The sequence below is a fragment of the Tachyglossus aculeatus genome, chromosome X4, assembly GCF_015852505.1.
Source record: "Tachyglossus aculeatus isolate mTacAcu1 chromosome X4, mTacAcu1.pri, whole genome shotgun sequence".
NCBI lineage: Eukaryota > Metazoa > Chordata > Mammalia > Monotremata > Tachyglossidae > Tachyglossus > Tachyglossus aculeatus.
The window spans coordinates 13,234,689-13,260,974 of record NC_052098.1 but is presented as its reverse complement, the minus strand read 5'-3'; the positions used below and the strand labels follow the sequence as shown (position 1 = coordinate 13,260,974).

The 26,286-nt window shown below is 47.4% G+C and overlaps 1 protein-coding gene across 2 annotated transcripts in view; it reads right to left on the bottom strand.

The window, feature by feature from the left end:
- The window catches only part of PTAR1 (protein prenyltransferase alpha subunit repeat containing 1), a 59,630-nt gene extending 33,361 nt beyond the window's left edge, over positions 1-26,269 (bottom strand). The window contains exons 1-2 of one of the 2 annotated variants that reach the window (XM_038769476.1): positions 26,171-26,269; positions 16,665-16,834 (exon numbers count right to left, since the gene is read on the bottom strand). In XM_038769476.1, the coding sequence (XP_038625404.1) occupies positions 16,665-16,834; positions 26,171-26,256 (256 nt within the window). In that variant the 5' untranslated portion in view covers positions 26,257-26,269. Of the gene's footprint in view, positions 1-345; positions 455-16,664; positions 16,835-26,170 lie in introns of those variants that run through there. The other variant, XM_038769477.1, reaches the window with a different exon arrangement.
- Positions 26,270-26,286: the final 17 nt, after the last annotated feature.

The window sequence follows — 26,286 nt, the reverse complement described above, 5'->3', positions numbered from 1 at the left end:
TTCTTAAGCACAAAATCTTCGCCGTGGGTGGAGACCACGACAGTTCTTCGCGCGTTTGACCGTCTCGCGTCGACGCGCTGGATCGGTCAAGTTTGAGGAGGTTGCCGTCGGACAACGGTTCCCCTTGATGAGATGCAGTTTAACTCATTGACTTCTGCACGCTCCTTTTCCAAACCAAGTTGCCTCCCCCGAGGCTTCCTTGGAAATCTGCTTAGGGTCCTCTTCCCTGCCCCTAGAACGGGACACCAGCTGTGGACAGAACTTCCTCCAAGATCCGGTCACTGCAGATTGTGCAATTTCCCCCCCCCCCCCGGATGGGGAGGAGGCGGGGAGGGATTTACTTACCCATCACGCTCAGCCGGAACGTCAGGACGGTCGGGCTTTTGTGTAGGGTAAGACATCGAACAATAACGGCTGTATCCCCGGGTTGTATGGATCGTGGGGTGGTTGTAACCTGGGGTAAAATATCAAACAATAACGGCTATATGGATGGCAGGGCGGCTGTAACCTGGGGCGAGATAGGTAGCGGGCCGTAACGGCCAGCATCCCCGGGTAGTGTGGACTGTGGGGGTGCCTGGAACCTGGGGCATGCCTCTACTCCACTTATAAGCCACGCTGCCTTCTATTAGTCAAGTGGAAGGAGCCCAGCTCTGGAAATTAGGAGAACTGGATTCCAGACCTGGCTCGAGGGAGAGAAGGCCTGCCTGCTGGGGCCCTGCCATCCAGGCCTACGAGAGCATTCTGCTAAGTGGGCAGGCCCAGCCGGTGGTTAATGGGAAAGGCAAAGGCTGCAGTGGTTCCCAAGGCAACCAACCGCCGGGTTGGAGCAGTGGAACACGGCATCGGCGTTCGGCTCCAGCACGTAAACCTCTGCGTGCGCGTCAAAATGCGTTCGACCGGCCTACTCGCTCGTCACCTTCCGTGCCCCAGTGGGAACCCGACAGGCGGGGATGAGAGAGTGCGGGTGCCGCTGCGCAACCACTAGCGCTACAATCAATTCCTTCACGCGCATTCGCTGTTCTGAAACCTCAGTCCCTTGGAGACGCTTCGTACACCATCTATTCACATATTTAATTGTCCAGCGTGGCTTGCCGTTACTCTACGTACTTCTCCTCCTGCTTCCCTCGTATGGGCACGATTTGTGCCTGTACCCCATCAGACCACAGTCTCCATGAGGCCAGGGACCGTGCCCTTTGTCGTACTCTCCCAAGCACCTAGTACGATTGCACATTCAAATGCCACTGAGGGAATGACGAACCTTTACCCTACAAGTTTATGCAGAGAAACTCAGTCCAACATTTGGCGCCTGGTGCCACTTTAGGTTGAAGCAGCTGCTCCATCCCAGTGATGATCTTCCTCCTCTCCTCCTGACGCAGCCCTGCCTGGACATCGCTCTGCATAAACCGCTCCCAAGTCGCCTTTGTAGTTGTGGGCAGAGCCCATAGTGACTGAGTCCCGTGGCATCCCGTACTGAATTACTGCGAATTTTTAAGCAAGCTAACCAGTCATGGAGAAGGAAAATACTTGAATTGTTGAAATGACCTTTCAGGGTTAATCATCACCATCAATCGTATTTATTGAGCGCTTACTATGTGCAGAGCACTGTACTAAGCGCTTGGGAAGTACAAATTGGCAACATATAGAGACAGTCCCTACCCAACAGTGGGCTCACAGTCTAAAAGGGGGAGACAGAGAACAAAACCAAACATACTAACAAAATAAAATAAATAGAATAGATATGTACGTCTGGGGTTAAGAGGGACAAGATCCCCAAACCTCATTTTAGCCAGTAGCTTCGACCTCCTTCCCATCAAACATTTCACCCACGTGACTACAGGTATGATCTGAGTGACTGAACTGAATGATTTGCGTTTCCATCCCCTTGTCTTTTCCTTTCCCCCACGTCTAGTGTGGAGGCTAATCAATGGTAAATTGGCAGAAAGCCAGGCAGCAGCGAGTCAAAGCCCGGATAATCCGCAAATTGGATATTTAGCCCCTGAAAAAAAAAGTCATCCACTAACAGATTTTCAAGAGCAATTATTGGAAGAGGAACATTTGTGTACCACTGGAGCCCTGACTGTATTTACTGTTAAATCTAGCTTCCGTTCAGTCATTTATAAACTATTCAATGATTTGCTGCATTTCCCACCCCACGCCTCATTAGCATCCCCAAAGCCTGTTAATCACTGGCCTGAATCATGCTGACCTACCGTTAACACACTGAACCTAAATTGATCCTGGATTAAGATGAGGCGGGACAGAGATTCAGCGAGACACACACCCACACTCACCGTGGGGTGGGGGTCGGAGGAGAAAGGGTCAGCAGAGGCTGAGAGAAAGGGGAAGAGGGTCTAGGACACATAGGAGGTGGCGAAGACGTTCCCGGTCTAGCAGTAGTAGCACATTTAGGAAGAGAAAAAGGGAAGAGAAATTAAGTAACTCAGCTCCAGAGAATGTGTGCGAATGTCAAAAAAAGAAAAAAGATATAGTCGTGCTTTGGGGACAGTGTCACATAAGAGAATTATATGATAGTAAGCAATGTTAAATCCGGAGCTGGACTCCTAAAATTCTAGACTAGTACTTCCTGAGCATCTGTACTAAGAGTTCGAGAGGGTCCAGTACAATACAGTTGAAACCCCTGATCCCTGCCTTCAAAGAGCCTACAAATCTAGCGGAGGAGACAGGCACTAAAATAACTTACACCTAGAAGGGAAGGAAATGTGGACAGAGACCATAAACTTGTTATGGGCAGGGAACATGTCTGCTGATTCCACTGTATTGGACTCACTCAAGCACTTAGTACAGTGCTTCTAGACTGTGAGCCCACTGTTGGGTAGGGACCGTCTCTATATGTTGCCAATTTGTACTTCCCAAGCGCTTAGTACAGTGCTCTGCACACAGTAAGCGCTCAATAAATACGATTGATTGATTGATTGATACAGTGCTCTGAACATAGCGCTCAATAAATACCACTGATTGACTGATGTAGCTGAGCGCTTTAGTACAGGGAGAGTAAATCGATACGTCCGAGAGCGCTATACCTGGATGTGAATTGTACATCTGCCTTCAGGACATCATCTGGATGTCTGCCCGCCATCTAAAACTCAACATGTCCAAGACTAAGCTGCTTATCTTCCCTCCCAAACCCTGTCCTCTCCCTGACTTTCCCTTCACTGTGGACGGCACTACCATCCTTCCCGTCTCTCAAGCCCACAACCTTGGTGTCATCCCCGACTCCGCTCCCTCATTCACCCCACACATCCAGCCCGTCACCAAAACCTGCCGGTCTCACCTCCGCAACATCGCCAAGATCGGCCCTTTCCTCTCCATCCAAACCGCTACCTTGCTGGTTCAATCTCTCGTCCTACCCTGACTGGATTACTGCATCAGCCTCCTTCCTGATCTCCCATCCTCCTGTCTCTCCCCATTTCAGTCTATATTTCACTCTGCTGCCTGGCTTATCTTGCTACAAAAACGCTCGGGGCATGTCACTCCCCTCCTCAAAAATCTCTAATGGTTGCCTATCGACCTTCGAATCAAGCAAAAACTCCTCACTCTCGGCTTCAAAGCTCTCCATCGCCTCGCCCCTTCCTATCTCACCTCGCTTCTCACCTTCTCCAGCCCAGCCCGCACCCTCCGCTCCTCTGCCGCTAACCTCCTCACTGTGCCTCGTTCTCGCCTGTCCCGCCGCCGACCCCTGGCCCACATCCTCCCCCTGGCCTGGAACGCCCTCCCTCCGCACATCCGCCAAGCTAGCTCTCTTCCTCCCTTCAAAGCCCTACTGAGAGCCCACCTCCTCCAGGAGGCCTTCCCAGACTGAGCCCCCCCTTTTTCCTCTCCTCCTCCCCTCATCGCCCCCTTCCTCCCTCTACCCTACTCCCTTCCCCTCCCCACAGCACTTGTGTATATTTGTACGTATTTATTACTCTATGAATGATGTGTATATAGCTATAATTCTATTTATTCTGATGGTATTGACACCTGTCTACTTGTTTTGTTTTGCTGTCTGTCTCCCCCTTTCCAAACTGTGAGCCCGTTGTTGGTTAGGGACCATCTCTATATGTTGGCGACTTGTACTTCCCAAGCACTTGGTGCAGTGCTCTGCACTCAGTAAGCGCTCAATAAATATGATTGAATGAATGAGTGCATAAGTACTTCGCTGGCGCAGAAGACCTGAGGTGGTACGTGGGGAGGTCTAGAGGAGTTACGATTTCAGAAGGGCCTTGATGAGGAGCGCAGTGGTCTGTCAGATGTAAAGAGGGAGAGAGGAGGCAGGCGGGAGAGAAGACATTTGCAAGTGAGTGGGTTGGCTTGAGAATATCGCTCTCCACATCTTCAAAGCCTTATTAAAAGCACATTTCCTCTCCCGATTAAGTGCTCATTTCCTCTTTTCCCACTTGGATTTGCATCCTTTATTCAGCCGCACAGCACTCATGTCCATACCCATAATTTACTTATTCACATGAATATCTGTCTCCCCATCTAGACTGTAAGCTCACTGTAAGCAGGGGATGTCTGCCAACTGTGTTACGGTGTACTCTCCCAAGTGCTTAGCACAATGTTCTGCACACAGTGAGTGCTTAATAAATGACTGATTGAGAGAGAGGCGAGACATGCGAGCTGAAGTGTATTGGGAAAGAGAGTGAACTGAGTGCCTTAAAACCACTGGTCAGGAGTTTCTGCTGAAGAATCTCAAGAACAGGACTGGCAACCATCTGCCAAAGATATTTTCGGTTCAGGCTGCCTGGAAGCGGGGAGCTGGTAAAGATGACCTCTTGCAGTTTCTTCCAGCTCGAAAATTTCCTGACTAAATTATCCCTCTGTAAGTAGGGGCATGTACAGCTAGCTTTCACCCACTTTTATCTTCTTCACCTGCTCACCTATACTGGGTTTGAAAATGCACTATATGGCCCGAGGCAGCGATCACCACGGCCCCGTAAATGGAAGCATTGCCCCTCAAGAAGATTTCAAGTGAAGCAGGAAGACTGAACTAGTTGCTCTCCCCCACCCCTCCAAGCCTGAGATCAGTTTCCCAATGGGGGACCAGAATTTGGGGGGGTTCCAAGTAGACCTTGGGAGAGGTAAGTTGGCTGTGAGACGAAACTCTCCTCGAGTTCTTCACCTCCCTGCCACCAGCTAATTATTGTGGTCATCAGGGTCACCCCCGCCCCAATGCAGCCACAAATGGGACCCTAATATGTCCCTCTCTGGATTACGGTCCAAGTCTAGAGAGACAAAATCGCTGTGGGTAGCGAATGTGTCCGTTTATTGTTAGAGCGTATTCTCCCAAGTGCTTAGCGCATATTAAGCGCTCAATAAATACAGCTGAATGAGCGAATGAATAATAATAATGATGGCATTTATTAAGCGCTTACTATGTGCAAAGCACTGTTCTAAGCGCTGGGGAGGTTATAAGGTGATCAGGTTGTCCCACGGGGGGCTCACAGTCTTAATCCCCATTTTACAGGTGAGGTCACTGAGGCCCAGAGAAGTGAAGTGACTTGCCCAAAGTCACACAGCTGACAAGTGGCGGAGCCGGGATTTGAACCCACGACCTCTGACTCCAAAGCCCGGGCTCTTTTCCACTGAGCTACACTGCTTCTCTAATGAATGAATGAAATGACGTCTGAGCCTACCAAGACCCCGATAACCTACCGGCCAACTATACCAACTCATCATCATCATCATCAATCGTATTTATTGAGCGCTTTCTGTGTGCAGAGCACTGTACTAAGCGCTTGGGAAGTCCAAGTTGGCAACATATAGAGACAGTCCCTACCCAGCAGTGGGCTCACAGTCTAAAAGGGGGAGACAGAGAACAAAACGAAACATACTAACAAAATAAAATAAATAGAATAGATATGTACAAGTAAAATAAATAAATATTAAATAAATGAATGAATGAATAAATAAATAAATAAATAAATAAATAAACAAACAAACTCGGGATGCATCATCTCTTTTAAAGAGTCAATGATGGATTAGGCCACTCGATTCCCCTCCAAAACGTATCTTCTCAAGTTTTTCCATGGAAATCTGGCAGAAAGAAAGAGTGACCATGTCCGCTTGGTGAACGTTCTGTCTCTGTGCCATTGGTTCTGGACTAATTCAGAGGCACTCAATCAACTCTCCCCTCCAAATCTTACCTCACTGATCTCTTACTACAGCCCAGCCCGCACATTTCACTCCCCTAAAGCCAACCTACTCACTGTAATAATAATAATAACAATAATAATAATAATAATAATAATAATAATGTTGGTATTTGTTAAGCGCTTACTATGTGCAAAGCACTGTACCTCCATCTCAATGATGTCCCCTTGCTTGTGTCCTCCCTCTGGCCTGAAACTCCACTCTCCCCCACCGCCCCCAGCACGTATGGCAGACCACTACTCCCTGATCTTCAAAGCTTTCCTCAAATCATATCTCCTCCAAGAGGCCTTCCTAAAACTTCAATTTGGCATCACTTTTCTGATCTGCCCTTCATTCATTCATTCAGTCGTATTTATTGAGCGCTTACTGTGTGCAGAGCACTGTACTAAGCGCTTGGAAAGTACAAGTCGGCAACATATAGAGGCAGTCCCTATCCAGCAACGGGCTCATGGTCTAGAAGGGGGAGACGGACAGCAAAGCAGAACAAGTAGACAGGTTGTCAATACCATCAAAATTAAATAGAAGAATATATACACGTCATTGATGATGTGTGGGGTGAATGAGAGAGCGGAGGGGAGTCAAGGATGACACCAAGGCTGCGGGCTTGTGAGACTGGAAGGATGGTAGTGCCGTCCACAGTGACGGGTAAGTCAGGGAGAGGACAGGGTTTGGGAGGGAAGAAAAGGTGCTCGGTCTTGGACTTGTTGAGTTTTAGATGGTGGGCAGACATCCAGATGGAGATGTCCTGAAGGCAGGAGGAGATACGAGCCTGGAGGGAGGGAGGGAGAAAGAAAGAACAGGGATTGGAGATGGAGATTCCTTCTGCAATGTCTACGCACTTGGGTCTGTAACCCTTAAGCATTTTGATTTTCACCCCATCCCCACAGCACTTATGTACATATCCATCTGTAATTTATTTTAGGGTCTCCCCCACACTCCACCCGCCCCCCCGGCCATAAGCTCCTTGTGGGCTGGGATCACGTCTACATACCCATTATACTATCCCAAGCACTTAGTGCAGTGCTCTGCCCAGAGTAAGCACTCATTAAATAGCATTCATCGACTAAAATGAAACAAAACCACCCAGCCCAATATTGACTGTAAGGCAGGTCTTCTGCTACACAATAAAATGACATCAATCTATCAATTCTATTTCTTTATTTTATTTTGTTAGTATGTTTGGTTTTGTTCTCTGTCTCCCCCTTTTAGACTGTGAGCCCACTGTTGGGTAGGGACTGTCACTGTATGTTGCCAATTTGTACTTCCCAAGTGCTTAGTACAGTGCTCTGCACACAGTAAGCGCTCAATAAATACGATTGATGATGATGATCAATCAATCGTATTTATTGAGGGCTTACTGTGTGCAAATTACTGTATTAAGCAAGTGGGAAAGTATAACACAACAGAGCTCGTAGACACGTTCCCTGCCCTCAAGGAGCTTATAGTCTGCAACAGGAGACAGACATTAAAATAAATTCCAGATAGGGGAAATGGCAGAGTATGAGGATATCCATCCATCGCGCATATTTACTGAGCACTATATGCAGAGCACTATACCAAGCACTTGGGAGAGTACAATATAACAAAGTTGGTAGACATTTCCCACGCCCACAAGAAGCTTACAGTCTGGGGGGGGGGAGACAGACATTAATAGAAATAAATTACAGATAAGTACAGAAGTGCTGTGGGGCTGAGGGTGGGGTGAATAAAGCTTGAAATCTAAGTGCAAGGGCAATTCAGAAGGGAGTGGGAGAAGAGAAGACGAGGGCTTAGTCGGGGAAGGCCTCTTGGAGAAGATGTAAAGAATAAGGCTTTGCCGGTGAGGAGATTGTCTCTCATATATGAAGGGGGGGGGAGGGATATGAACGTAAGAGCTGAGGGTGGGGTGAATATCGGGTTCTTGGGGGCACGGACCCAAGTGCACGGGTGACACAAACGGGAGGAGTGTAAGGGAAGCAGTGTGGCCTAGTGGAAAAGAGCAGGAGCCCGTGAGTCAGAGGGCCTGGGTTCTAATCCTGGACTCCACTACTTGTCTGCTGTGTGACCTTGGCCAAGTCACTTAACTTCTCTGTGCCTCCGTTTCCTCGTCCTTCAAATGGGGATTCAATTCCTGGGCTCCCCGCTCCTTCGACTACGAGCCCCATGTGGGACAGGGACTGTGTCCGGCCTGATGAACTTTTATCTACCTTCGTGCTCAGAACAGTGCGAAGTACCTAGCAAGCATTTAACATTATCATTATTACCGGAAATGAGAGCTTAGTCAGGGAAGGACTGTTGGAGATGTGCTTCCAGAAGGGTTTAGAAGGTGGGGAGAGTGGGGACCTGTCGGAGTCGCAGGGGAAGGGAGTTCCAGGCGTCAGGGAAGATGTTGGCAGGGGGCTGGCAGCAGGATAGACCAGGCTGAGGCCCAGAGAGTAGGTAGGTGGTAGTAGGTAGGTGGTAGTAGGTAGGTTAGACGAGTGGAGTGGGCGGGTTGAGTTTTACTAGATCAGCAAGGTCAGAGGGAGAGAGCTGGCAATGCCTTAAAGAGCACTTTAAGGAGTTTAACACAGAGATGGACGGACGGACGACCACTTCAGCTTTGGAGGAGTAGGGATACGTGGGACTGCACGGTGTTTTAGAAGAAAATGATCGGGGCAACAGATTGAAATACGGACTGGAGTGGGGAGAGATGGGAAGGTCAGCAAGGAGGCTGATGCAGTAATCGAGGCGGGATAAGAAAAGTGCCTGGATCAACGCGGAGGCAGTTTGAATGGAGTTCTGCTATAAATGATTTGTTTATATTAATGCCTGTCTTCCCCCTCTAGGCCGTAAGCTCACTGTGGGCAGGGAACAAGGCTACTAACTTGGTTGCATTGTACATTCCGTAGTGCTCAGTACAATGCTCTGCACACAGTCAATGCTCAATGAATTCCATTGTTGATGATGATGATGACGATGAGTGGAAAGGGCAGATTCTAGAGATGCCATGAAGGTAGAACCGGCAGGATTTGGGGACCTACTGAACGAGAGGGATGATTCAAGGATAACGCCAGGATTGCAGGTTCGTGAGACAGGGTGGATGGTGATGCCGTCTCCAGCGATGGGCGAGGCAGGGGGAGGACGGGGTATCGGCGGGAAGATGAGGAGTTCTGTTCTGGACACGGTAAGTTAGAGATGCTGGCGGGACATCTAAGTAGAGCGGTCCTGAAGGCAGGAGGAAATCCAAGACTGAAGAGAAGGAGCGAGATCAGGGCTGGAGATGGAGACTTGGGAGTCATCTGCATAGAGGTGGACGTTGAAGCCATGGGAGCGAGTGAGTTCTCTGAGGGAGCGGGTGCAGATGAGGAATAGAAAGGGACCCAGAACTGAACCTTGAGGGACCCCCACAGTTAGAGGATGGGAGGCAGAGAAGCTACTTCTTGCTTGATCCCTAGAGATTTCATTTACGTTCAGTTAGAAAGTGACTTCTGCCTCTTCAGAATTCCTCCCCGCAAGGAGGGACGTTTAACTGTCATGTCCTGTATATATGTCTGTACATATTTATTACTCTGTTTATTTATTTTACTTGTACATATCTGTTCTATTTATTTTATTTTGTTAGTATGTTTGGTTTTGTTCTCTGTCTCCCCCTTTTAGACTGTGAGCCCACTGCTGGGTAGGGACTGTCTCTATATGTTACCAACTTGTACTTCCCAAGCGCTTAGTACAGTGCTCTGCACACAGTAAGCGCTCAATAAATACGATTGATGATGATGATGATGATGATGATGGCAGGGTTTTTTCAAACGCTGCCGGACGCTGGACAGTAGGAAGCCCAGATGAGGCAACGCTTAGTTATTTATTCGAGGGCTGAAGATTTAGTTTCCGAGTTACCTAGGGTTCCTACTACCACCGTTTCTCTTCTGCTGGCTGCCAAAGGTCCCATATGGGCAGAGAGAAATGGCAAGACCTCAAATTAATCAATCAATCAATCGTATTTATTGAGCGCTTACTATGTGCAGAGCACTGTACTAAGCGCTTGGGAAGTACAAATTGGCAACACATAGAGACAGTCCCTACCCAACAGTGGGCTCACAGTCTAAAAGGGGGAGACAGAGAACAGAACCAAACATACCAACAAAATAAAATAAATAGGATAGAAATGTACAAGTAAAATAAATAAATAAATAAATAAATAAATAGAGTAATAAATATGTACAACCATATATACATATATACAGGTGCTGTGGGGAAGGGAAGGAGGTAAGATTAAGATAAATTAATTTTGCCACAATGAGGGTTTGGGGATTATCTTGACATACCACTTCTAGGTGCTACCCTCCTTCCCCCTGGACAAAGATAATCAAGAGTTCACTGAAATGAGAATATGCCCAACATAGAATATCTTCTGCAACAAGAACAGTATCCTCCAGAGAATGAAGAAGCACCTGCTCGCTGGCAAAACCAAACCGCTCTCTCTCGGACAACACCAAGCTCTAGCAGATTGCCCCTCACGGCAGGCAAACTAAGAAATGATCCGGCTCGAGTGGGGTACGGCTTAGTACAGTGCTCTGCACACAGTAAGCGCTCAATAAATATGACAGTGAATGAATGGGGGCAGCAGAAGGGTAAAAGCAGCACTCTAGGTACTGTCCAGCTAGTAAAGCTGCAGAATGGGGCCAGTCACCCTGGCAGAAATGAAAGGAAAACTCCAAAATAACGTTCTGTGGGGGAAATGAAAGGAAAACTTCAAAATACTGCTCCCGGGGGAAATGAAAGGAAAACCTAAAAATAATGCTCCCTGGGGTAAGAGCTCAAGTTTGGGAAGGAAAGGAGCCATTCAGGATGCCAGGAAAAAGTAATAACTGTGGTATTTGTTAAACGCTTACTGTGGGCCAGGCACTGTACTAAGCGCTGGGGTGGATACAAGCAAATCGAATTGGACCCAGCCCCTGTCCCACACGGGGCTCACAGTCTCAATTCAAGAGTGGGAGGGATTCCGTCGGCTTTCTTTGAAAAGTGGACAGCAGACACGCCACGCAGAACTGTAGGCTCCTTGAGGGCAGAAAACATGCCTACCAAGTCTATTTTATTGAACTCTCCCGAGCACTTAGTACAGTGCCCTGCACAGGAAGCACTCGATAAATACCACTGGACACCTGAAGGTATAAATCATATCGTAACGGTTTTCAAGCTTGACAGTTGTGACTGGGAAAGGATTTTGAACAACACCCAGAAAAGTAATTTTTTCCCCCCAGGGATCAACACCACAACTGAAATGAAGAATTTTGAAATTAAGGCAGAGAAAACAAACACAAAAAGGACTTGAGGTCCTTTGCGCAGCAAAACCTTGAAAAGTTGTGCATCCAGTGCCTGCTCATCACCCGGGGAAACACAGCCATCCATCATTCATTCATTCATTCAATCGTATTTACTGAGCGCTTACTGTGTGCAGAGCACTGTACTAAGCGCTTGGGAAGTACAAGTTGGCAACGTAAAAAGACGGTCCCTACCCCAAAACGGGCTCACACTCCAGAATGGGGAGACAGACAACAAAACAGCCAGTCAACTGTATTTATTGAGCGCTTACTGTGTGCAGAGCGTTATACTAAACGCTTGGGAGACTGCAATATAACAATAAACGGACACCCTCAACGAGCTTACAGTCTAGAGGGAGAGACAGACATTCATATAAATAAATTACAGATATGAACATAAGTGCTGTGGAGCTGTGGGAGGTGGGGATGAATAAAGGGAACAAGTCAAGGTAATGCAGAAGGGAGGGGGATAAGAGGAAAGGAGGGTTTAGTCAGGGAAGGCTTCTTGGAGGAGGTGCCTTCAACAAGGCTTTGAAGCTGGGGAGAGTAAATGCTTGGAGGATATGAGGAGGGCGGGCCAGAGGCAGGACGTGGGCGAGAGGTCGGCAGAGAGACAGACAAGATGGAGTTACAGTGAGAAAGTTGGCATTAGAGGTCACACAGCCCGTCGGCGGCAGAGCTGGGCCTGGATTAATGGAAAGAGAATGGGCTTTGGAGTCAGAGGTCATGAGTTCTAATCCCAGCTCCCGCCATCAATCAGTGAGCCCTTACTATGTGCAGAGCACTGTACCAAGCACTTGGGAGAGAACAACAGAGTTGGTAGACACGTCCCCTGCCCACAACGAACCTGTCCGTTAATTGTTTCGTTTCAAAAACGCTTCCAGAAAATTCAGCAGCAAAGCAAGTCGCCTTCACTGCCGTATGGGTCTGAAAGCCAATAAAATGATCCCCTCATTCTATTCCCCTATCTTGGGTCCAGAACAGCCCCACAAAGTGAAAGAGGGCAATTAATATTGGGTTTTTACAGGGGCAGATTTATCCGTAAAACAGGCTCTCCCAAAGCAAAATCAAGTACGGAAGCTTGGCGTGCCCGTCGGGCAGGTGGCATCATAAAAGCTGTAACCAGAAACGTCACGTAAATGGAAATTTCGACTGTCCCCCGATGGTTACATTCAGGGGTAATCTTCAGCACTGACATCTGCAGTTTAAGAGTTTACTTTGAGGGGATTAGCACAAGCATCCAATATGGGGCTCTGCCCAGAGTAAGCACTTAATACTGCTGATAAGGCAGGTGAATCGAATACCTAGACGGGGTTAGTACAGCTTAGACACAACAAAAATGACACGTATCGAGCTTTCCCTCCCAGTCACTGCTAGAGAATTATACCGAAGCCCGCTACTTTTCGCATCTCTCCGGCCAACCACTTCGGTGCTTCCTCACGTTAGCCAAAACCCACCCCAGTCAGAGACCCTGAATTTATTAGCCAGTCAACCCCAGGATGGTGGTTTTCATTCCTCCAACTTTTTCTCTACCTCACTGGCGTCAGTAGCAGCCCTGAAAACGTCAGGTGGTCACTGGAATCATCCTGTAAGAATGTTTTCCACTGAAAGATCTGAAGCTGTGAAATCCAGAACTATGCCAGGCTGTTCTATTGGGTTTTCATTTACACTGTTTCATTAGCAGAAATACCTGTGCCTCATCTGGCCTAGATTAAACCCTGTTCTCTCCCCCTCCTCTTTCCCAATCGGTTTCCCTCTGCCTTCCTGCCATCCAGAACTGTGCCAGGCTATTCTATTGGGTTTTCATTTACACTGTTTCATTAGCAGAAATACCTGTACCTCATCTGGCCTAGATTAAACCCTGTTCTCTCCCCCTCCTCTTTCCCAGTCGGTTTCCCTCTGCCTTCCTGCCATCCTTGCAGAGCTCCCGTAGGATAGTGAGGTAGGTTGGCTCTAAAATTAGTCTCCCTTCCCCTTTTCGCCCCCCCTTGCCCCTTTCTTCTGGGCCTTTCATAAACGTTCTCCTCTGAATCACCCTTTTGAACAGTTTCCTTGGGACCTCTGGCTCACCACCACACAGACCACCTCACCGGCACAGTACCGCCTCGCTCACACATTCACGTGTTCCCTCACATACGGCGATGCCAGATGGGCACCGCAGCTGCCTGTTGTCTGCGCTCATCTAGCTTTGCTGCTCATGTTAGTTTTTCCAGAGTCACACCGTCGAGGGCTTCTACAGCCCTACAACTGAAACACGACCATCTCTGTGCAGCCTGTGTAAGCTCAACACGGAGCTAGGTGGCAATTCACAAGTGACCATTTTAGAGACACATATGTTCCAGTACACATATGGTCCAATGTACTCCTGGCTATTGTTAGCCCCAAGGGGCACGAGAGCCAAGCTGGGCATGAAGGACTGTCTTCTGTCACAGGCCTCTCCATCCTTATGGCCACCACCCTGGTCCAAGGACTTATTATCTCCCGGCCTTTCTAACCTCTCCCCTCTTTAGCCTCTCCTACACTCAGAGGAGGGGAGTGAAGCAGTTCTTAAAGCTTCCTGGTTCAATTTCCAAAAAAAAAAAAAGGTCAGGCTCCTTCACTGGCTATCCTTTTCTCTTTACTTAAAATAAGCTCTTGACCACCTTCTCCCTCTTACCTATCCACTCTTCTTCTATTTTTTTTTTTAATAGTATTGATAAGTGTTTACTAAGCACTGGTTAGATACAAGATAATCAGGTTGGACACAATCCCTGTCCCACACGGGGCTCACAGTCTTAACCCCCATTTTACAGATGAGAAAACTGAGGCACAGAGAAGTGACTTGCCCAAGTTCACCCAGCAGACAAGTGGCAGAGCGAGGATTAGAATCCAAAGCCTCTGAGTCCCAGACCCATGCTCTTTCCACTAGGCCATGCCGCTTCTCCAGCTTGCACTCCCCTCAAGCTGACATCCTTGCTCTCCCATCTTCTTAGTACAGTGCTCTGCACACAGTAAGCACTCAATAAATAGGATTGATGATCTTCTGCTTACTGCACATGCCCTTCCTCGTGCCTGGTAACTCCCTTCCCCCTCAAATCTGCCCAACCATATCTCTTTCCACATTCAAAATCCTTCTAATAATAATAGTAATAATGATACTTGTGGCATTTGTTAAGCACTTACTAGGTGCCATGCACTGTACTAAGCACTTGGGTGGATACAAGCAAATTGAGTAGGACACAGTTCCTGCCCCGCATGGGGCTCACAGTCATACCCCTCATTTTACAGATGAGGTAACTGAGGCACAGAGAAGTGAAATGATTTGCCCAAAGTCACACAGCAGACAAGGGGCAGAGCTGGGATTAGAACCCACGACCTTCTGGCTCCCAGCCCCGTGCTCCATCCGGTACGCCATGCTGCTTCTAAAGGGCCACCTCCTCCAGGAGGCCCTCCCAACTCATCCCCATTTCACCAGTCCTGACTGCTATCCTTAACACTCATGGACGCACTGGTTTATTCATTTTTGGCATCTTGCTTAAACAGAGTGAACTGCACTCAATAAATACCTGTACTGCTACCTTTACCTATGTTTTTCCGGCTGCTCTCATTGCATATGGACACAGTCGGTACATCTGCCTGTCTCTCTCATTAGACCGTAATCGTCTCAAGGGCAGGGACTGGATCTTTGGTTGGTTTATCAAGTGCTCCCAAGTCCCTGGCACACGGCTCCACACAGAGAGACGCTCACGAAATATCAGTCACTGGTATTTATTGAGCGCTTACCGTGTGCGGAGCACTGGACTAAGCATTTGGGAGAGTACAATAGAACGGAGTTGGCAGACAAGTTCCCTGCCCGCGACGAATCTGAGGAGGAGCGGGAGGAAGAGACCTGGCTAAATTGAATTCTTGAAGGGAGCAGGAGAAAACTTTCCAGAAATGGGTGATTGGGAATGGGAGTCCCAAGGGAAAAAGCTGGCGGTCCGCAACAGTTGCGGGATAGGCTGCTATATTTTAATCGACTTCTAGCTTCTTTCAGCAGAGGGAAAATGACCTTCCTGGACTGAGAAAGGAGGCCTTTTATTTGTTCGGTCAAAGATTTCCGTTCTTCAGCATATCAGTTATGGCTTTGTTGGGCAGGTGCCCCATCCCAGACCAGATCATCATTAAAACTGCATGGTACTAGATCCTCTATTTTCCTGGTAAACATTTTCACAATGCTTTAAGGGGCACGGGGAGGGGGGACCCTGAACCCTGTTTAGAAATCCGTGGAGAAGAAAAACTGGTAAAGGAAAAACCCAAGACAGTCTATGCTAAACCTCCAGGGCAAATTGTTTTCCCCAGCAGCCTAGATAATCAGAAACAGCGAAACAAAGGCGAGGAAGGTGGGGTTGAAAGGAGTGGAAGGAAATCAGGATGTCATGCCCCCCCCACGAAGAGAAGATTGCTTCCCAATCCCTTAGAGGGACAGTAATTGTAGGAGGCATTCAGCCAATAATACACCTACTGAGATCATCACCAGCTTGCTTGCTACCTCGCTGGGCAGCCATGGGATGTCATCTGGAAGCTCGGTCGCAACGGATAAGAAGTTGCGTTAAAAAATAAGTCAACATTTTTATTCAGTAATGCTTTGAAAAGATCTTTGTTTACGGTGTCTTAAAATAAGACTCGATAAAACGTTAAAGGTCAAAGCTATAACGGGACGAGGATCATAATTTCTAATTACATACTGAAAACAGTGTATTCATGCAACTTGGCAGAAATTTTTTGATAAAGCAAATCCCAACAGCTCTTGTAGACGTGTTCTACAGACTCAATTTTACACTGTTCCCGAGGGCTCCACTTTGGGCTGGAAGAAATAAAGATAACCAACTCCACCCAATGGGATCTGGTTATTATTAACAATAATAATAATAATAATAATAATAACTACAGCATTTGTTTACATGCTTATGTGCCAAGCGTTGTACTAAGTACTAGGGTAGATACAAGATAATCAGGTTGGGCACAGTCCCTGTCCCACATGGGGCTCAGAATCGAAGTAAAAAGCCCCATTAAGCATGACCATGATGTTTAGTATGGACTTGTTTTTCCAGGGATGCATTTGCACAGTTCATCCCTTTGATCGTTGTGGTAAGAACGCACTTTTTGTGGAATTAAGTCTTCCTGAAAGTTAAAGCAAATCCACCCTGCCCAGGAGTGATTCCAGTTCACTGGGATTAAACAAAGAGTGTCCAGTTCAGACAAGGAACTTACCATCTTTGTTCAGCCACTGTTTCCTTTGTTTATACAGGAGGAGTTTGTTGTGGACGTATGGCAAAAGAAACTTGACACACCAGCTCTCCACACCAAGTTTATTTTCAACCAGGATTATCGGACTCCGGTTGTACCTAGCTTCTGGACAGGGTATTAGACCTATTTCATCTCTTAAGACACAAAACACAGAAGAAAAGTAATGGTAAGTTTGGACCCATCTGCAGTCCCCGAATCACAATAGAACACTCCATGCATCTGCATTTTTCTCACTTAAAAGAAAACTCCACCATAATTAACATTAGTTTCCCCTAGTAATTTCTCTCCATCCAAGCCCACTAGTTAAAATGGAAAATGGAAACGGACAGGCCATTTAGACATGCCTTGATGAATTACACTCGCTGCTCGTGGCCGGGATAGAGTGCTTTGTACAAATGCAGTAGGGTGGAGGGAGGCGGCTACATTTTACTGAGACGGTAAAAGACTTCACTCAATAAGTGAGAAGAGTAAAACACCTCTTTACTGCTTCATTAGTGGACAAATATCAATAAATCCTTGGATACCACAACAATAACAACACCTTGAATTGCTAGAGCACTTTTTCATTTTTCTTATGGCAACGGAGGACACTAAAGGCACCGGGAATTTAAATTACTGGACTACGGGGACACAGAGCAGGCACTGGGACTAGAATCCAGGTCTTAACTCCCAGACCTGTTCTGTTTCAACTAGACGACGCTGCCTGATAATTGTACAAGACCGTACAGCACTTTGCCAGGACAAAAAAAACTTGTATTTCGTGAACATGAATAAACCAACAGCTTTCGGGTTTCAGAACCGGTATTTTGCGACATTCAATTTTGCTCCAAAGCGCCCCGGCAGATTAATAGCTACTGCCAAATACAGGTTTGTGCAATGATGGTTATGCTGAAAAACGTACTCGATAACTGTAAAAGCTACCACAAACTCTTGGGTAACATGTATTGCTTCCAGGAAGGATTCTGTCAGATTGGATGTGAGAGAGGCACCTTCCCTTCCCAATGACAAGATTACGCACTTGGATGTGTACTCCTTAACGATTGATACTCACCCCCCCAGTTCTGACATCTCTTTCTACCCTGCCGTTTCCCCTACCTGAAATGTATTGTCATGTTGGTCTCCTCTTCTAGACTGTAAGCTCCTTGTGGGCCGGGACCGTGTCTACCACCTCTGTTGTATTTTACACTCCCAAACGCTTAGTGCAGTTCCCCGTGCACAGTAAACAATAAATACATGGATTGCAACGACAAAGGTGATAATGTAAGGTGGGCAGTTAGGTCCTGCACTAAAAACCATAAACGGAGTCAAAAACGTACACTCCTTTTTTTTACTGCTGGTATTGTCATCTTTCAGGCAAAAAAAAAAAACCAAAGGTTTGATATTTTTCAAGTGGATTCTTCCTCAACAAAGCACCCTTATTCCCTAGCAAACTAGCACCGTGACAATTGCACAGAAGTACACGTGCACACAGTATGCCCTCTCGCTATCTCTATCAAGGGGGCACCGAAAACAGAGTTGGCAGGGGTCCCGATTTTCCCTCGGGCCAGTCCTGATTGGCAAAATGGGAATTTGACAGCGAGAACCACTGTTAAATTATGCTATTTTTAAAAATGCTTCTTATGCACCGCACTGTAATAAGCGCTGGGGTAGACACAAGTTATTAAACACAGTTCCTGCTCCACACGGGGCCAGTCTTAGTAGGACAGAGGAGGATTTAATCCCCGTTTTACAGATGAGGTAACTGAGGCCCAGAGAAGCGAAGTGACTTGCCTGACCTCACACAGCAGACAAGTGACAGAGCCGGGATTAGAACCCAGGTCCTCACACTCCCAGGCCCCTGCTCCTTCCACTAGGCCACGCTGCTTCTCTGTGATCATAGGATCAATCGATAAGTCCTGCTATCAAAATGATTTTGAGCCGATGACACACAAATGTGCATTTCGGAAAAACACCTGAAATGCCTCCAAAGTTCAAGGTGTCCTTGAGAGTATAATTACTTTACCTTTTTGGTTCTGGAAACTGTTCCAGAAATGGGCGGGTTAAGCCCATTCTTATCTACAGACGATGATTTTCCTTTCTAAGTGTTCGTGATTCTTGTTTATTTTCAGTCTTTATCCACAACGGAGGGTAACCTGGAATTCAGCATGTCGCTACCTAAAATCCAATCTGCCCAAGGACATCATGGATTTTCCGGCGTACAGCTTTAGGACATTTGTATGCTACGGTATACAGAAAATTCAGTGTCATTCCAGGACAGTTCAGGCTCATATCTAATAATGGCCGCACGCAACTATGCCACTGGAAAAAAAGACGTCGTCGGTCATTCGGATTGTTTAGCCTTGAATTTGTCCTTATCGCTGTTGGTAACGTACTCTGAGTGTTCTGTGGATCTGGATTCCCCCGCTTTGATCGTGAGACCCTCGTGGGACAGAAACCCGGCTTTAATCGATTACCTTGCATTTCTTCCAACCCTTAGCACAGTCTAAGCCCTTAACAGCAATAATAAAAATAACGTCACAGCCAACAACAACCGGGGGCTTTCGTCCAAGCTCCTAGCTCCCGTCTCTTCACTATTTTGCTCACGTTTCATTTAGGATAGTCCCGCTCAGTCTCTGGCCTAAGGAGAGACAAGACCCGAGTAGATCGTATTTCTAAACTTTAAGGATACGGAAAAACAAAACCTCAGACAACGTTCTATCCCAGATGAACACCGAGTCGACCGCCCCGGGCCGACCAGCCACCGAGAAAGGAGCAGGGGCTTCGTAAGGATCACGAGACAAGGAGGCCGAGGCCAAGACTGCGCCAAATGCTGCAAACAGCAAGCGTGGCAGCACAGTGAGACGGCCTTTGGGTACACACGGTGTTGTCAAGACTTGGGGTTCCACACACACCCACAGGTGAATTTCACCATCAGTGGGGTCTTCTTTGAGTAGGAAGGACAGAATGTGTGTCTACATACATTTACCCACACCTAGACTAGACCAAAACTGTCCAGAGATGCAGTGCTGTAAATGACTACTCATTCACTCCATTTCAAATCTCACTTTACCAGCAGATCGATTCTCATTGATTCAACCCTACGGTTCTCAAAGAACGACCTCTACAGAAGGCAAAATGCCTTTCGTATCTCGACTTCATAAGAGAAGAATCCCTTCAGGCTCCCAGTCGGAAGCCTTCCTGCAGCAAACGCCAGTCGCTACTTCAACGAGCGCCACGTTAACGCCGCCAGAGTCCCCTTCTTTAACCAGCGGAACCGGAGGCATTCTGCAGACAATAGTGAATTCTTACACAGGTGCTGTGAGGCAAGCATCACCACCCCTGCTCAACGGATGAAGGAACTGAGGGATGAGAGGGCAGGCAGCACCCCGCGGCATCACGGCAGGTCGACTGGCTCTAGGGTAACGGGTGCCAGGTAAGCGCTTATGCTACTGTGATAAGCACTTGATTAGCACGTAGCCAGCGGGCTGCCAAGAGAGAGATTAGACCTTCAAGTCTTCCTGTCCTGTGCCCAATCCCTCAGGTCTTGAAGTGCAGCTCTTCCAAGCATCTTAGCCTAGGAGGTGAGATGAAGATGTTGGTGTGCGCACGCACACACACACAAACACACACACACACACACAAAGAAAAAACCACATTACTTCCATAGTATGCCATTTGACCACCTGGAATTTAGCCAGGTCACCCAGCTTAACACCAACACCAGCGTGAAGGGTTACGAAGGGGCAGGAAGGACACTTACCTTTCCAGCTCTGAGATTCTGGCCGGAAAGTCGCCTTTAAACAATCCTAAAGACACAATGAAGCTACCGACCAACTTAAAAGTCTAGCTCCCACGGAGCACGTGACAGCTAATGATTGTGGCACTCGTTTCACACTTCCTGAGTAGCAAGCACTGAGGTGGATGTGATGCACATAGCTTTGCACATAGTAAGCGCTTAATAATGCCATTATTATTATTATTATTATTATTATTTGCCCTTTCCATTAGGCCACGTTGCTTGTATGCTCTGTAGCTTGCACAGATTGTCCATTTCCTTCCAGCTACAGACCTCGCCCCAGCTACTTCTGCCCATTCACTGTAGTAATGGCTGCAGTCGGTCGACGGGAGCTGATCTTCTGACTCTCACCAGGGAGAACTGGGAGGTGGAAGTATACTCCCTCCCTCCCCAATTTAAACTCCCAGTGGCTAGAATTTGGGGCCCAGTGCAAGGTCTTTCTGTTTGGTTAGAAAACTTTAGAACAGCAGATAAGGAAACGATCCCCGTATATCTGCGACGGCAAGCCCAGAAATGCCCAGGACAGATGCACCAAGTATATACAACAGTCAGGTCCGCTTCCAGACCACGGGTACTGGTGAAAAAGGGGTGACCTTATTATAAATCAAATCTAAGTTGGTCTCTGTGTTTTGTGAATTTTAGCCAGTCATAAGTACAGAAAAACACAGAAAAGAGGTCATGGCAATTATAACTGTAATAATAAGGGCACTTATTAAGCGCTTACTATGTGCAAAGCACTATTCTAAGTGCTGGGGAGGTTACAGATTGTCCCACGGAGGGGCTCACAGTCTTAATCCCCATTTTACAGATGAGGTGACTGAGGTACAGTGAAGTTAAGTGACTTGCCCAAAGGCACACGGCTGACAGTTGGTGGAGCCGGGATCTGAACCCATGACGACAGATTCCAAAGCCCGGGCTCCTTCCACTGAGCCACACTGCTACTCAGAAGATCATGGCTTTTAAGGCAAAACCCACTTTTATACTCAGATAAAAGCTTCAGGAAGGGGATTTGTTGTTTAGTAAAACAGTCCAATGAATGAGTCTCAAAAGTAGATTTTTTTCCCTAGCTCCATAGACTTGGTTCATTAACTTTTGTAAATGACGAAGTGTCCGACTCCTCGGTTTCTTCGGTTTTTTTGACAGAGATAAATCTTGTTACTCTGTCTCTCGTAGGGACTGCAGAGCAACTGGGGAGGAAACAACAACATAGCCAGCCAAAAGTTTTCTTTACTTTCTACCACAGTTTCAAGGGAAGTGATAATGCAGCTGATAAATTGAAAAAAAAAATTCTCCAATCAGTGGCATCTACTGAGCACTTACTGTGTGCAGAGCACTGTACGAAGTGCTTGGGAGAAAACAATGGTTGGTAGCCACGTTCCCTGCCCACAAGGAGTTTACGGTCTAGAGGGGGAGGCAGACATTTATATAAATAAATTACAGATACGGACATAAAGCGCCATGGGGCCGAGGGTGGGATGAATAGCGAGTGCTTCGAGGGGTCAGCTCCAAGGGCATAGGCGGCACAGAAGGGAGAGGGAGTAGGGGAACTGAGAGCTCAGTTGGGGAAGGTCACAGAGGAGATGGGATCTGAATAAGGTGAGAAGCGGCATGGCCAGCGGCTAGAACGCGGGCTTAGGAGTTGCAGGACCCGGGTTCTAATCCCGGCTCCGCCAGGTACCTGCTGGGTGGCCTAGGGCAAGTCACTTCACTTCTCTATGCCTCAGTTTCCTCATTTGCAAAATGGGGGTTCTCCCTCTTACTTAGACTGCGAGGCCCATGTGGGACCTTAGCATGTATCTACCCCAGAGTTTAGTACAACGGTTGGTACATAGTAAGTGCTTAAGAAATACCCCAACTTCTCCTTCTTACAATTATTGTTAATAAGGGCTTGAGGGTGGGAAGAGTGGTGGTCTGACATGTATATGAAGGGCCTGGCTGCCCAATTCCACGGAAGTTTCCAACTTTAAAAGAGAACTTAGAGGGAGATGTTCCAAAAAGACACTAAAATGTTCTACCCATAAGTCACCATGGTAACATCCCAGGGATCTTTCTGCATGTTTTCAAATTGAGGGATCAAAAGATGGTTTAGCAGGTGGGGGAAAGATGGGGCAGAAATGGGAGAGAATGTGCTTTTTTAAAAAAAAATATGAAACAAGAAACTGGAAGAATGACTGACAGATGATAATAATAAGAGTACCAGCTACGTGCTTACGTGTCAAACACTGTAATAAGCACCGGGTTAGACACAGCATAATCAGATCATACACAGTCTCAGTCCACATGGGACTCACGGTCAAAATAGACTGTGTATGTACGACATTTTCTAGGGAGGAGTTGGAGGTTACCCTAGTTCGGGTAAGCACCCCCTCTGAGCCAAAGTACAACAGTTAAGATGAGGATTTGTGGGCTGAATCTCCTAAGTAAACCTGAAGGGTAAGAAAAGCCTACTGTTGTCGGCTGTTTCGGAAATAGGATTAACTCCGTTTGGGTAACACTTGTTACTATTTCTTTCTCTAGAGGTGGGGTTGGTGCAGTTTTTTCCGGGTTACTACTCAGGAATACGGTACTGTAGTACCGTTCTGCCTTTTCTGTGGCTGGGTAAATAAAGGAAAAATGGATTCCCACAGTTTCCTTCAAGGGCACACTGTAGTCAGAAGAAAGGTGCCAAGGATACTGCAGGCCCTACGTACCCTAAGTAGGGGCCTGGCTTGGAGATAAAAGTGATTAAAGAGGCCTACTTGCTATCTGAGGCTCATTATCTACTTTAAAAGGCCCCAGCTCAGTGTGTTTTCTGCGACTCAAAACCCAGCAATTCTTTCTGGGGGCAAGTCCTACCACCCACTACAGTTTCTTGCTACTCGCGACATATTTTTTTTTCCCTCCGGCCCTGCATGACACGCAACCGTGGAAGCCTCAACTGACCTCTGCTAAAAGACGTCGCTCCTTTTAAATCTAAGAGTTTCTCTGGCCCTCAAGACGACGTTTCCCCACGGTTAAAATAGCCTATTGCGGACCTCCAGAACTTCTGGAGCGAGTCGGCGCCTACAGATCTCCAGCGCTTAGAACAGTGCTTTGCACATAGTAAGCGCTTAATAAATGCCATCATTATTATTATTATTATTACATGAATATGGTCATGGAGTAGCATGGGGATCTTTGTAGAGGACAAAAGATGGATATATGTCGTGTGTGTGGTGGTGGGGGGGGGGGTTGTTTTGTATTTAGATCTCTCCATATAGAGTCCCCATCTTAAATTCGCAGGGAGGAGGAATGAAAGGAAAATAGAACAAAGCTCGGGGAGGTCAAAGTCCTCGGTTTCGATCGAAGCTCTCTCAACATGGATTTCGCTCACGGGGATCTCCGGGGAGCCTGGAAGGAGCTTCGGCTTTGTGTGCGGGGCAAGAAACCTTTCAAGGACCTCGAGCCCGCTGGCTCTTGCTCTCCGGGGGCCTGACAATAATAAGAACGGCGTTTATTAAGCGCTTACTATGTGCAAAGCACTGTTCTAAGCGCTGGTGGGGGGGGGGGGGGAATACAAGGTGACCAAGATTGTCCCACGGGGGCTCACAGTCTTAATCCCCATTTTCCAGATGAGGGAACTGGGGCCCAGAGAAGTGAAGTGACTTGCCCAAAGTCACACAGCTGACAAGGGGCGGAGCCAGGATTCGAACCCATGACCTCTGACTCCCAAGCCGCTGCTCTTTCCACTGAGCGCTAGTGACCTCTTCCTCCTTGCACTCCGCCTTTATCTCTGGGTTTCTCTCTCGCTTTGTCCCTGGGCACCTTTCTCAGAAGGCCTCGCGCCTTTTAACTTGTACTTCCCAAGCGCTTAGTACAGTGCTCTGCACACAGTAAGCGCTCAATAAATACGATTGATTGATTGCCCTGCACACAGTAAATACGATTAGATTGATTGATTTTTAGCTCTGAGTTGCTCGCTCTGGCTGGGCTTTTCTCTGTCCGTCCCTGGGTGACTTTCCATATCTCAATCAATCGTATTTACTGAGCACTTACTGGGTGCAGAGCACTGTACTAGGCGCTTGGGAATCAATCAATCATATTTATTGAGCGCTTACTGGGTGCAGAGCACTGTACTACGCGCTTGGGAATCAATCAATCGTATTTATTGAGCGCTTACTGTGTGCAGAGCACTGTACTACGCGCTTGGGAATCAGTCAATCGTATTTACTGAGCGCTTACTGTGTGCAGAGCACTGTACTACGCGCTTGGGAATCAGTCAATTGTATTTATTGAGCACTTACTGTGTGCAGAGCACTGTACTACGCGCTTGGGAATCAATCAATCGTATTTATTGAGCGCTTACAGTGTGCAGTGCACTGTACTACGCGCTTGGGAATCAGTCAATCGTATTTATTGACCGCTTACTGTGTGCAGAGCACTGTACTATGCGCTTGGGACTCAATCAATCGTATTTATTGAGCGCTTACGGTGTGCAGTGCACTGTACTATGCGCTTGGGAATCAGTCAATCGTATTTATTGAGCGCTTACTGTGTGCAGAGCACTGTACTACGCGCTTGGGAATCAGTCAATCGTATTTACTGAGCGCTTACTGTGTGCCGAGCACTGTACTACGCGCTTGGGAATCAATCAATCGTATTTACTGAGCGCTTACGGTGTGCAGTGCACTGTAATACATGCTTGGGAATCAATCGTATTTACTGAGCGCTTACTGTGTGCAGAGCACTGTACTATGCGCTTGGGACTCAATCGTATTTATTGAGTGCTTACGGTGTGCGGAGCACTGTACTACGCGCTTGGGAATCAGTCAATCTTATTTATTGAGTGCTTACTGTGTGCAGAGCACTGTACTACGTGCTTGGGACTCAATCAGCCGTATTTATTGAGCGCTTACTGTGTGCAGAGCACTGTACAACGGGCTTGGGAATCAGTCAATCGTATTTACTGAGCGCTTACTGTGTGCAGAGCACTGTACTAAGCGCTTGGGAAGTCCAAGTCGGCAACACCTAGAGACAGTCCCTCCCCAACGCGGCTCAGCGGAAAGAGCCCGGGCTTGGGAGTCAGGGGTCGTGGGTTCAAATCCCGGCTCCGCCCAACCGCCAGCTGTGGGACTTTGGGCAAGCCACTTCTCTGGGCCTCAGTCACCTCATCTGTAAAATAGGGATTAAAACCGTAAGCCCCGCCGTGGGGCAACTGGATCGCCTTGTAACCTCCCCAGTGCTTGGAACAGCCCAGAGTAAGCGCTTAACCACCACCACCACCACCACCATCATCATTATCAATCAATCAATCAATCAATCGTATTTATTGAGCGCTTACTATGTGCAGAGCACTGTACTAAGCGCTTGGGAAGTATCATTATTATTAAAAGGGGGAGACAGACAACCATTATTATTATTATTATTATTATTAAAAGGGGGAGACAGGCAACAAAACCAGACTCACAAAATAAAATAAATAGATATGTTTATATCTGATGATAAATATAAACATAATAGCTCTGTTTATATCTGTTTATAAAATAAACAGATATGTACAAGTAAAATAAATCAATAAATAGAGTAATATGTCCAAGCATATATACAGGTGCTGTGGGGAAGGGAAGGAGGTAAGTTGGGGGGGGGTGACGAGAGGGGCCTCTCCGGGGGGCGGGGGGGGTCGGGGGCGCGCGCCCTAATGCCGCCGCGCGTGCGCGCGCGCGCGCGCGTCACTCACATGAGCGGATTCCTCTTAAAAGCGTTGTTGATGTCCTTCACCACCCGCTGCACCAGCACGGCCACCTCTTCCGAGCAGTCTGCCATTTTTTTAGCGGCGGGGACGAGAGGGAGTGA